The sequence below is a fragment of the Microcebus murinus genome, chromosome 1 (assembly GCF_040939455.1).
Source record: "Microcebus murinus isolate Inina chromosome 1, M.murinus_Inina_mat1.0, whole genome shotgun sequence".
Taxonomy (NCBI): Eukaryota; Metazoa; Chordata; class Mammalia; order Primates; family Cheirogaleidae; genus Microcebus; species Microcebus murinus.
The window spans coordinates 90896303-90908507 of NC_134104.1; the positions used below are offsets into that span (position 1 = coordinate 90896303).

Consider the following 12205-nt stretch of genomic DNA (forward strand, 5'->3'; position numbering starts at 1 on the left):
AAGTTCCCATACCAAATGCTTGTATGCACTATACTTTCCTCACGGAAGAGTGCTTCAGGCCTTTGTTCAGAGACCATTTCCTCTTAATTTTAGACTCACTCTCACAATTTAAACATCAGGTGTTGGAAGCAGCAATTTAGAAAAGAGGCAGTCTGACTGCTCCAGGTAAGCACTGTGGCAGCAACAGGAAGTAACAACTGACAGTCTGACATCAGGAAGGAGATGGAAAACTATTTTACAAAGCGAGGGGAGGAGGGCTGCCATAGGAACTCAAAGTAAATGGCAGCCTAGGCTATTTGATGTAGGGACAGATAGCTTCACTATCCCAGAGAGCATCTCTATAATACAGGACAATTTAGTAATTGACATAAAAGAAAAGTTAAGTTATTGTCAATGGATTTTTCAGCAAAATTCAATACAACAGATGGAATCCTAGAGTTTCAGAGTTAGGAAATTCTTAAAGTAGCATCCAGTATAATACTTTTATTTTACAAATCAGGACAGTGAAAGTAAAGGGGTGGCATTGAGACAGGAGCCCAGCTTACCTGGTCCAGTGCTCTTCCACGGGGACACCTTGACAACCTGAGCTACTGCGGGGAAGGAGGAGACAGTACATCACCTTGAATCACTGATTGTGGCATTGCTTTTGACATCTGTGTTTTTGCTTCCTTGCATTGATTTCACCCCCTTCAGAAGGAGAAGAAACCTGCTCTCTTTATTCACAAAAGAGTGAACTATTGTTCCCTGGTTTGTGATGAGAGAACCTCAGGGTTGGCCCTTAACAAAATTGGGACTAAAGGTAAAGTTCACTTTGAGTTCCCTCCCACGTTCTCCTCCATCCCACTCCTGGTGTGCTCCCTCCACGCTGTCCTATGTCTGTCCCTCAACGTGTCACCCCACCCATGGACCCACACCCAGAATTCCCAGCACAAAATAGGAAACCCTTCCAACTCCCAGAAGTTTGGTGCATTCTTATTCTCTTTCTAATGTGATCTCTAATTACATCAAAGAATGAGGCAATATTCCAGTGTTTTTCAAATATAAGCAAACACATGCATTACCTGGGGAGCTTGTTAAAATGCAGGTTCCTGGTCCTTATCTCCTGAAATTAGGATTCAATAGATGATTCTGGTGGAAGTGGGCCCTGAACCCACTTTGGAAAACACACAGTTTCTGCTTACTCATGTAGCCTTGTCATGCCTAATAACGTGACACTCCCCTCCACCCATATACTTCATACTGTCTCTCTCCACCGTGTCTTTGCCTCATGTTCCACTTCTTCATCCAACTGATTCCTCCATATACCTCAAAACAAGCTGGGCACATGTCTCCTCTCATCTCTGCTCTCATTGATCTCATACCTTCCTGCATTGTCAAGCTAACACAGCCTGCGACATGCACTGTTTTCTGGCCTATCTCCCCTTGCATGTGTCATTTGTCTTTTTTATTCTCATCCCTGGCACTCTGCCATACAGATAGTAGGCACCCTAAAAGTGTTTTAAGTTATCTTTTGTATGTGCTGAATGTCCTTGTTAATAACTAGTAATTTATTTATATTTGCATCTTTTATCTACCCCCCCCCCCAGATATAGTACAGCATTCTCACAGATTGCTTGAAGCATCACTCAAATGAGGAGCACCTTTTGTAATATGTAAAAACTGAAAGAGAAGAACGTTATGACCCTGGTGCCATCAAGGGTGGGGGTCATGTTGATTTAGGCCCATGTTCACTCAGGATATCTGACACTTAAGGAACACAAGAGAGATACACACAACAAGTGAGAGTTTTTCTAAATAAAGATAAGTTTCCAATAGCTCAGTAAAATTATGCTACGGCTATTGCTAGGTATTCAGGATAAAAAGTTTTCCAGAAGCGAGGTTCAAAGAGATTAGACTTGGCTTCGAATCGATTCATGCACATAAAGCTTTGTGTATTTGTTCTAAAATGCCAGAGATTCTCAATATTTTCTACCCAAGTTTGTTAACAAGAGGCTAGCTCATCTCCTGAAGTCCACCTTCTGTGTGTGTTTATCCTCGCAGGTGTCTGCTATGCAGAGTTTGGAGTCCGAGTCCCCAAGACCACGGGATCTGCCTACACCTACAGCTATGTCACTGTCGGGGAATTTGTGGCCTTTTTCATTGGCTGGAACCTGATCCTGGAGTACCTGATTGGCACTGCGGCTGGCGCCAGCGCTCTGAGCAGCATGTTTGACTCCCTGGCCAACCACACCATCAGCCGCTGGATGGTGGACAGCGTGGGGACCCTCAATGGCCTGGGTGAGATGGCCAAAATCTATCAAGAGCCTGAATTTTGTTTTTTGCAAAGTAACCCTTTCTCTGTGAATCTATCCATCCTAAAAATAATATTGAAATTTCCATGAAAGCATTAAACAAAGAGATGTTCATCACAGTCTTATTTACAATCACAAAAATTTAGAGACAGCCTAAATATTCTACCATGGGACAAATGATTAAATAAATCAAGGACACATATTATGTAGCTAGCAATTTAAAGGATGATTAGGAAGACTTTTAATAACATGCAATATGTTTTAATGTAATGTCATATGTGAAAAGAAACAAACCACATAGGCACCATGACAATAACCATATAAAAATAAAACCAATGCAGGAAAAAGAACTGGTAGAACTTCTCCAGAAGTTTCATCATAATATTTTTTTTTTATTTTTCAAATTAAAAAAAAATCTCTTAAGGAACAAAATGGATCCTAGTCTAGCAGAGGTCCAAGAGGGATAATATAACCGGGTGGATGCCAAACAACCAGAAGCTCACATAACAAATGCCATGAGACCTCGGGCTCCTCCCAGCACCCGCTGTCCACTCTCCATCCTGACATCTGATAAACTTCATATTAGAGGGAAGCCAAACAATAGTTGAGGTAGCTTTAGAGTCTTGCCTCAGCAGCTCCAAGGAATGACTGTGTGGCTGTGTCAAGTCCTTTGATTTTGGTGTCTCTATCTCAGAAAAATTAACAAAAATGCTGAGCACACAGATACCATGATAAGATAAAAAATAGAAACACCAAGCCTGTTCCGTATATGGATTTCGCAGAATTTTAGGTCTGAAAGGGTCCTCCAAAACCAGGTTATGCATGTCCATCCCTTTACAGGGGGATGAGGCAAGTTGCCCAGGGCCACACGGCTGACCCCTGGCCCGAGTACGCCGACTGCTGAGGTAGTGCCTCCTCCACTCAGTAGAGGGCAGGAGTCCACTGGCCGATGAGCAGGAGCAAGCAGGCAGGGCGTGTTCACTGCTTATTTTCTCTCGGCAACCACATAGGAACAGAAAACCCCTCTTACAATAATTTTCAAAGACACGCATTCTTAGATTTGCTAATAAAGAAAAGTTTGTTGGAATTGAATGGAAATTGTATAGACTATAAAATTCCCAGTGCTGAAGATAAAAATAATGTTCAAATAATACATCAGACCTCTATATATATCCCATTCCAGGACAGTTCTGACTTCAAATGTCCTGTGCCATGGTTCCACAGGCACTGTTGTAATTGTCACATCACATATCCCAATTTTTGGTCCAGGATATCAGATCCTCTTACCTATCTACCAAAACTTGCCTGTTTGCAAATAGACACAGCGTAGGTATGTGTAGGCACCTGCATGTTCGTGCACACACACACACAGACACGCACACAGCTCCTCCTCCTCTCTCCCTGACAGACTGACCACTCTTCTCAAAACTGAGGGAGGATGCGCTGGGGTGGGAGTAGGAGTTTGCATGGCCCTTTCTTCCCTGTGGATGATATTAAATCATGTCTTTCCCTCTAGGGAAAGGTGAAGAATCATACCCAGACCTTCTGGCCTTGTTGATCGCTGTCATCGTGACCATCATTGTTGCTCTGGGGGTGAAGAATTCTGTGGGCTTCAACAACGTCCTCAATGTGCTGAACCTGGCAGTGTGGGTGTTCATCATGATTGCAGGCCTCTTCTTCATCAATGGGAAATACTGGGCTGAAGGCCAGTTCTTGCCCCACGGCTGGTCAGGGGTGAGTTCATTCCTAAAGCCTGGTGCACTTGTCACACGCTCTGCCTTCCACCTAGTGACCAGCTGAAGACATATTTTCACGAAAGTGCCGCTCTATTCCATAATCCCTGTGGCATTCTCTTTATCACCTTTTAATATGAATTTAGTTGGAATGTTCTGAAGAAGTGGCTCTCTTTTTTTTCTTATTTGTTTCACCAGCATTTGCTGAGATCCTATTTTATACAAAAAACAATGATAGATTCCATGGTGCTGACCACTTACAATGTGCCTAACACTGTGCTAAGTACTTTGCATCTAATATCTAATTTAATCGTCCCAATTAAATGGAGAAGATATTTACACTCTGGTCTTAAAGATGAAAAAGACTCCCATTCAGAGAGGTCAAATGACTTGCAATTAAGCACACAGTGTAAGTGGCAAGACCAAAGCCAGTACTGTCTGACTCCAAAGTCTGTCCAAGAATAGCTCAGTTCTGCAGGCTGTCTCTACAGTCTAAGAGAGGCCATAAATAGACAAGGCAATAAAGGAGGGCAGGGAGAGTGGACAGTTAGGGAAGAAATGAGTTTTGCCTGTGTACGGAACTAGGGAAAGAACCGTTTTTAAATCCAATATCAACATTTGACCCTAGGAGGAGAGTCTGCTGGGGTCTGAGGGTGGTTGAGTGTGCCCAGGGGAGTACTAGTTATAAATCCCATTCCAGAGATGTGGTTCATGGCAGAGAAGTCTACCTCGTGTGGTCTGGGGGTTGGCAAGAGAGTGAGCTGGACCAAAAGGAAATTTTCAGATCTTACCCCATGATCTGGGTGGAGTGTTCTATGTTACGAAAAATGACCAGGTCAAAGTAGCAAATGCTTTATACTGACAAGTGGTTCTAAGTTGCTTCTGGTTTCTTTCTTCTACTAAAAATGCTTATTTAATGGATTTATTGGTAAAACCCATTAGTATACCTTTTATAGAACATAAATCAGAGAAAATTTTGAGCTGGCAGGGATCTTAGAGGTCACCTGGTCCCCTCTGCTCATTTGACAGGTGAATAACCTGAGGCCTAGCGAGGCAAGTCTGCCTAAAACTGATGGCAGAAAACAAGTCCAGGATTCCACACGCTTTGCTTTTGCAGTTTTTGCTTAGACTGGTTTTCCTCCAAGATGTCCAGGGATCAGAAATCTCTCTTGGAGAAGACTCAAAATAACTTCTGCTTATTCTGAACCATGCCATGCTGTTCAATGCAGAGGAATAAGCAAGGAAGCAATTGAAGCCAAGATTTCTAGTCTTCTGCTTATCTGTAAGAATTCCACAGAACCACAAAGTTCTTCCCTCCTCTTTGAAATGAATAAATACTGAAACCGGTTAAAACCAGAAGGGACAAAGAAACACTGTTGACCCCATTCTAGATCCCCATATCTACATTATCTTATGATACAAATTGTTCCTTTCCTATCATATAAGAGAAACAACAAATTATAAGAAAAAAAAGAATGGAACTCAATTTCATTTTCATCATAGCACAGGAAAACATTCTCACCATTTTCTTAACAAAATAAGAAATTACTGGGTCGTGGACTTACTTTGGCCATCAGTTAACTTCTGTGGTTTCAGCTTTTTTCATCTACCAAGTTGGAAAACTAACTGCATTAAATGTTTGCAAAAAAAGAACAAAATTTTTGGAATTTCTATGTGCACTTTGTTCTGGTTAGCAATAGTTAAAATGACAGGAGGAAAGTGCTAGTATTTAAGTGCCAGGCGTTGCACTCTATGAACACTATCTCACTCTTATAACAAAACTTTAAAGCTGGTGCTATTGTTCCCACCATAAAAATGGAGACTCCAAGGCTCAGAGAGGCTGAGTAACTTACCTGACCTCACTTAGTGCCGGGGCTGAAATTTCCACCCAGGTCTGTGTGACCCCAAAGCCCTTTCCACCACATCCAGTGCCTTGTGTGGATGACTACTCCCTTCTGGGCCTTCTTTTAAAAAATTTTTTAAATGTAATGAGGTAATGAATCTGACATGTTACATTTCCTTCAAACTTCCACCCATGCACCTTTTCATTTCATGGCTCTTTTGCAATGTTCGTTGGAGGAACATTAAGAAATAGTCTAGTCTCTTTTCTCATCTTCAGATGGCAGTATAGTTAAATAGACCAAGGCTTGAGTGTGCATTGTTTATGAAGACATCCTGTCCGTGCAACTGAAAATTTTGCTTAATTACACATTCATATTTAATTTTTAAAATCCTTCTAATAACTCACCCAAATGTCATGCACTCTAGTTTAGACCCCATGTAAATATTGGAAAAATTTCATATCCTCTGTGTAAATGCCCTTTTACTCATTCTGAAGAAGATGACGTTTTTAGCCTTTCCTATCACCTTGTGATTTGTTCTGAGGTCTTTATTCTCTCTGGGGGTCTCCCCTTCCCTTCTCAGGGACTCCACATCCTTCCTCAATCAGGAGCCCACCTCACCAAGGAAGGAGTTAATCAAACCAGCCTTAGGGGATCCCTGTTTATACATCCTGGGTTCTCCTGGGGATTGATAAAATAAGATCAGAAGTCAGGCATAAAAAAGGAAGGAAGGATGCCTTTCCTAACATTTAACATTTTCTTTGTGACAAACTCTTTCATATATACTTTTCATTTAATCTTCACAACATCCCTGCAAAATAAGTACAATGATCTCCACTTTTACATGGAAATAATTGAAGCTTATAAAAGTTAAGGTTACAGATCTAGATGATAAGTAATGGAGCTGAAACTCCACCCCAGTCCTGGATGACCAAAGTCCTTATTTACTTCACTCCCCCTGAGTTTGGCATCATGGGACCAGTTATATTTTTTTGCATTTTGCTCCCTGTCCTGACTCCAACCTGAGCCTACTACCTTCAATAGTTTTGTTGTTGGCCACCAAAAAACTAACTGAGATTCTGGAGTTTTTGCTGCAAATCCATTATTCCTGAAGGAAACTCAGGGATAATGGATGTCCTAGTGGTTGTGCCTAAAAGTATCATCTGAGCACAAAGGACAGCCCAGTGTGAAGATGTTGCTGATTCATCCTGTCTGCTCTCTGCCTGGCCTTGGATTTCTGCATAGTACATTTCCTCTCTAGTGAATGGGCCTGGACCTGTTCCTTCTCAACTTTGGTTTCAGGTCACTTTTCCAGTCCAGCAAAGTCACTTTGAATTTATATTCTATTTTTTAAGGTCTGACACTGTCTCATGGCCATGTCATCCACCAAGGTAATAAACACATCCCCCACTATGTTCTCTAACAATTGTCAACAAAACTATGTTGCCCAGTTACCACTTACATGAGCTTCTTCACTCCTTAGGGACCCCTTCCCCAGACTAGTAGACTAGTACAGAGTTCCAATCCATTCATTCTTCAATCACTCTGGTCAGGATGGAAGAAACTATTGTGTAGAAGGTGATTTATAAGAATAGCATTGCATGACTTTACACACAATTCTCAAGTATTTTGAAAGAGTTAATGAACAATCCATCCTCTGGCCATGGACCCCTCATAAGCCTACTCTTTCCTCTGCTTGAAACACTTCCTTCCAAAGAAAATAGCTTAAGGAATGGTTTACTCACTTACACGTTCTGGGTCAAATGCTTCTTTGGTCTTGAAGAGCTTAAGAACAACAAACATTTTTCCCTATATCAAGTAACTCTGGCCCTCAGCTGAACCCCTGCCTCCATCTGCAATGCCTCAGCCGCTGGACATTGTTGGATGTGTGCTCCCTTTATGTTATTTGTTCTTGATGCTATCTTATGGTTTTTCTTTAACCAAATAAGATACTCTACCAGCACAAACAGCTCCCAGGAAAATGGTCCATAGCAAGCATTTGTGGGGAATTCTGACAGCCTCCAAACAAAGGGAAAGTTATTTTTCATGTTCTCCACATCTGAATCCATTTGTTGGAACCTATTAGCACATTCCACTGTCACTGTGGACAGGTTGCTAATAGAGCTGGGGCATGGGGGTGGTAGCAAATGCCGTTAAGTTGGAATTTTGTCTTGTTACCTTGGGAGTGAGTTATGTAAAGGTGCCTAATTATCTCCTAGGCATCTGGCAGGCTGGCCGAGGTGGAAAATATGAGATGGCTGCCTCATCCTACTGCCTCTTAAATATCAGCAAGGCACAGGGGGCCAGCTTTTAAGGACCCCACACACTGAGTAGCAGGCCACTAATGACATTGCTTTTGACAACTAATTAAGCAGCAGCCCTCCAGCAACTGAGGCACGTGCTGCTTCCCTGCAAAGCTCTACAAAGCGATGGACCCGGTCTGCATTGCCGAGCTGAGCATCCACACCAGGTTTACTTTGGAAAGCAATCTCAGCTATGGCATCAAATTAAAAAGTCAATGCTATTTTTAACCACGTAAAACATTAAAATAAAGTGTTAGGATAAAGTACCAATGAAGCCAGAAACACACATACATGTGCACACACGTGCACACACACACACACACACACACACACACACACACTTACACCGATTTTATTCCTAGATGCTCACTCCTGGATACCACACACATTCTTTCATGCATGGGAGCATATTCTAATCATAAATACCAGTGTCCAGATCTGATATCTGTATAGCATGCAGTGAAAAGCAGTTTCGGTGGTTATTTGGGTAGAGACACACCCATGCACCCTTTCATTCCATGGCTCTTTTGTATTTACCAATCAGGGACCATTTGCTTACAAGAAAGAAACATTCATTCAAACTAACTCAAGTATTTAATAAAAAGATTATCCTTTTTGCTAATTGCATTATCTTTTCTTTGATAATCTGTTTATTTAATCTATGTCTTGTTAGGCTAAGATCTGTCTGACCTCGGTAGGTGTGCCAGCCGTTCTCCATGTGCCACCACTCCCTGATCTATTCTCTGCCCTTCACACTCTGTTCTCTGCTCCAGAAAACCCCTTGCTGGTTGCTTCCTGTTGGGTTTAGCTAACGGGAAATATTATCAGTTCAGAGGGTGAGGAGAGAGCAAAGCTGAGGTATTTCCTCCTTGCTGCCTTGCAGCCTGGGCACCACACTGGCTGTGCACCTCCACAGAGACAGCACTTCTGGGCACCTCCAGCTCCCACTGGACTCCAGGAACACCATCCACCCTTTGCTCCAGGCCTTGGGATGACAGCAACTTCTTACTGTTGTCATCTCTGGTGCCTCCACATCCCTAGTTGGCTTTAACCCTGCCTGTACACTGCCAATACCTGCCTATAATCCCTCTTTGCAATCACATCATTTGAATCACCTGAGTTAAATTCTGCTGACTGCCTAATATAGTAGAACCTCGAAACGTCCTACCTTTGATCTGACCAGTCTTTCTTCCACTATAATTGCTTTCTAGTTCTAAAACATGCAAATTCAGGCTAACACACATCCTCTCTGCACACTTATTTCCTCTTTTCCTAACTTGATCGTAGTTAACTTTCTAGTAGCTAATCATTAGCAGTAATCACCATCCATTCTATCATTCATTTGGAAAATAGTAGCCTTTGTGTTTTATGAATAATATAGATACTTACTAACTTTGCTCACTTTGTTACCACAGTCAGAGTTGCATCTGGGGTCTTGCAGTATCCTCTAGACCTCAAGCCCCATGAGGTCACTCTCAGAGTACTTTTTGCTCATGACTATATCCCCATCACCAAGCACAGTGCCTGGGACATGGTAGCATTTAACATATACGGGTCAAGTTCTGAAAGAGGGAGGAGGATGAGGAGGAGGTAGGGTGTGGGAGGAAGAGGGGGAGAAGAGAGAGAATGAGGAAGAAAAGGAGTTTGTGTACTTGGGTTTCAACTGCTCTAGAAAAACTTACAATAGCAATAACTATTTATTGAGCGCCTACTGTATTCTAGGACTGTAATCTACTATGTTGTCTAATTAATCTTTATGAAAACCCTATGAGCTAAGTGCTATTATTATCTCCATTGAAGTGATAATGAAACTTAGGCTCCAAGAGGTTAGGACTTGTTCTAGATCACCAAGCTATTGTGTGGCAGAACAAACCTAGGTCTGAAGTCTACAAAGTCTACACTCCCAACCAAACCCAGTTGCGCCATGTGCCTGGCTCTAGGATTCCCTCTGGCGCCTACAGGATGCCTCTGCTCCAGCTGCCAACTACTGATAATTCACATATCTGAAGGTGCCCTTCGTGTCTTCCACTGAGTCTCCTGCTCTTCAAGTTAGACATCTCCAGGTTCCCAGTTATTCCTCACATGTTGTGGTTCACACACCTCTCACCTTTTTCTGAAATAGATTTGCCCCAGATCTACATAGTTGTTGTGCCAGGTCACCATATGATATAAGAGGGGGGTGTGTGTATGTGTGTGTGTGTGTGTGTGTGTGTGTGTGTAGGTATGTGTGTGTGTATATGTGTGTGTTCATGTATGTATGCATGTCTGTGTGTGCATGTGTGTGTATACATGCATATGTATGTGTGTGTTTGTATGTGTCTACGTATGTGTATGTGGAAGGGAAGAAAGATGTTGAAGGAAAAGAAAGTAGGACCTGTTTTCTGTAAGCTGTCTTAAAGCGAGGCTTCCTTGTTCAGGACAGCTTAGTGAGCCTGCAATCCTAGCATCCATTCATCCTTGAAAACCACTAATATTTTCTAGATAAGTGAAAACAAGCACAGTTCCAAGCCTGCGAAACTTCATGTGTGATAAGGTGAAATCTGTTCTCTCCCCTGGTGTAGATGCCAAAGACATTTTCTATACCTTGATATAAACGACTTTGCTGGAAGGAAAGTAAGAGTTCTCTTCTCTCCCAGAGAGTAGCCCTCTGTAGATGGGGCTGCTTATGTTTGAGAAGTTCTTTCTACCTGACTTATTAGAATGGACCAGGAGTTCTTAAACTTTTTGTGCCATGGACCTCTTGGAATTCTGATGAAAATTATGAACCCCTTATGAGAATTGTGTTTTTAAATGAATAACCTAATTATTAATATTTAGGAATTAAAAAGAAATCAATTTTACCAAAATGTAGCAATGAATATTTTTAAATTGTGTATAATAACAATGGGTTTCTTTATTGGGCTTTAAATATCAATATCTATGTCTGATAACTATCATAATTTGGAATTAATGATAAACATATGTAATATTTTAAGATCTCTGCAACAACTCTCATATGATATGAAAATATCTGATTGCTATTGGTAACAAACGCATGGCTACTATTGGTTTGTCACCTACCTGCATAATTAAAAGAAATGCTAATATTCACTTAGAGATTGGTTAAAAAAAATACAATATAATTATTTCCCAGCAAAATTCTCAGGCCCTCTTGAATTCCATGGACCCCAGGGTTAGAACCCCAAATTAGGGGATGGAAACATTAGAATCCTAATTGGGAGAGATGGTAAAAGACACCAGCTCATTTTACAGACAAGCAAAGGTTGCTTTTGAAGCTTTGCGATTTTTGAATTTGTGACGTACCTTATAGATTCTAGTATTTAGTATTTTGTCTTTTCCTTACTGAGAAGTCATTGGGGAAAGTAAGAGTGAAAATGTTGGACAAGTGTCTACTTGGCACATGTTTTGATTTTCATCATTTATAAACTGAGTGTGGAAGAAAGGGGGGAATTGAGTCCAGTCTACAATGGGTCTCACGTCCTGGACCCCTGGCTAGAGTGTGCATTTTATTTCCTCAGCCCATACACACAAGTCCAAAAAAACTCTTGACTTCCCCTGAAATGACATCCCTAAGCATTTAAAGAGGTACTTTTTTCACTTTCAGCTATTAATGAGAATACCAAGGTTGGGAAAGTTCAATGGATTCTTTAAAAGAAAGTAACACTCCTCAATGGAACATTTTCACTGACATCTTGACTTATACAGTCCCTCCCTCCCTGCGACAGACATCCGGCGGATGTTTCTGGGTATCACCTCCTCAGCTTTACTCTGATCTCCTGCTCTATGCCCAAGTAGGTCACTTAAGCCCCAAAAGGAGCAGAAAATCAAATTCTATCTTTACTCTGTCTTCCCAGACAATAGAGGATCTGAAGAGCTGAAAATCTCTTATATCATTTCAAATCTGGAAATTCCCATAGCGATGATCTATCAGGGCACTAATGGTCATTTGGCCAGGATAATTCTCTATGCAGAAGTATCTGACCCCCTACACTAAATTCCAGAAGTGTCCATCCCATGTCTGTGGGGTCAAAAGTATC

At 41.6% G+C, this 12205-nt stretch overlaps 1 protein-coding gene across 1 annotated transcript in view; it reads left to right on the forward strand.

The window, feature by feature from the left end:
- The window catches only part of SLC7A14 (solute carrier family 7 member 14), a 114788-nt gene that overhangs the window by 79185 nt on the left and 23398 nt on the right, over positions 1 to 12205 (forward strand). Inside the window, exons 3-4 of the mRNA XM_012779282.3 lie at positions 2041 to 2277; positions 3808 to 4025. Of these exons, the coding sequence (XP_012634736.1) occupies positions 2041 to 2277; positions 3808 to 4025 (455 nt within the window). The remainder of the gene's footprint in view (positions 1 to 2040; positions 2278 to 3807; positions 4026 to 12205) is intronic.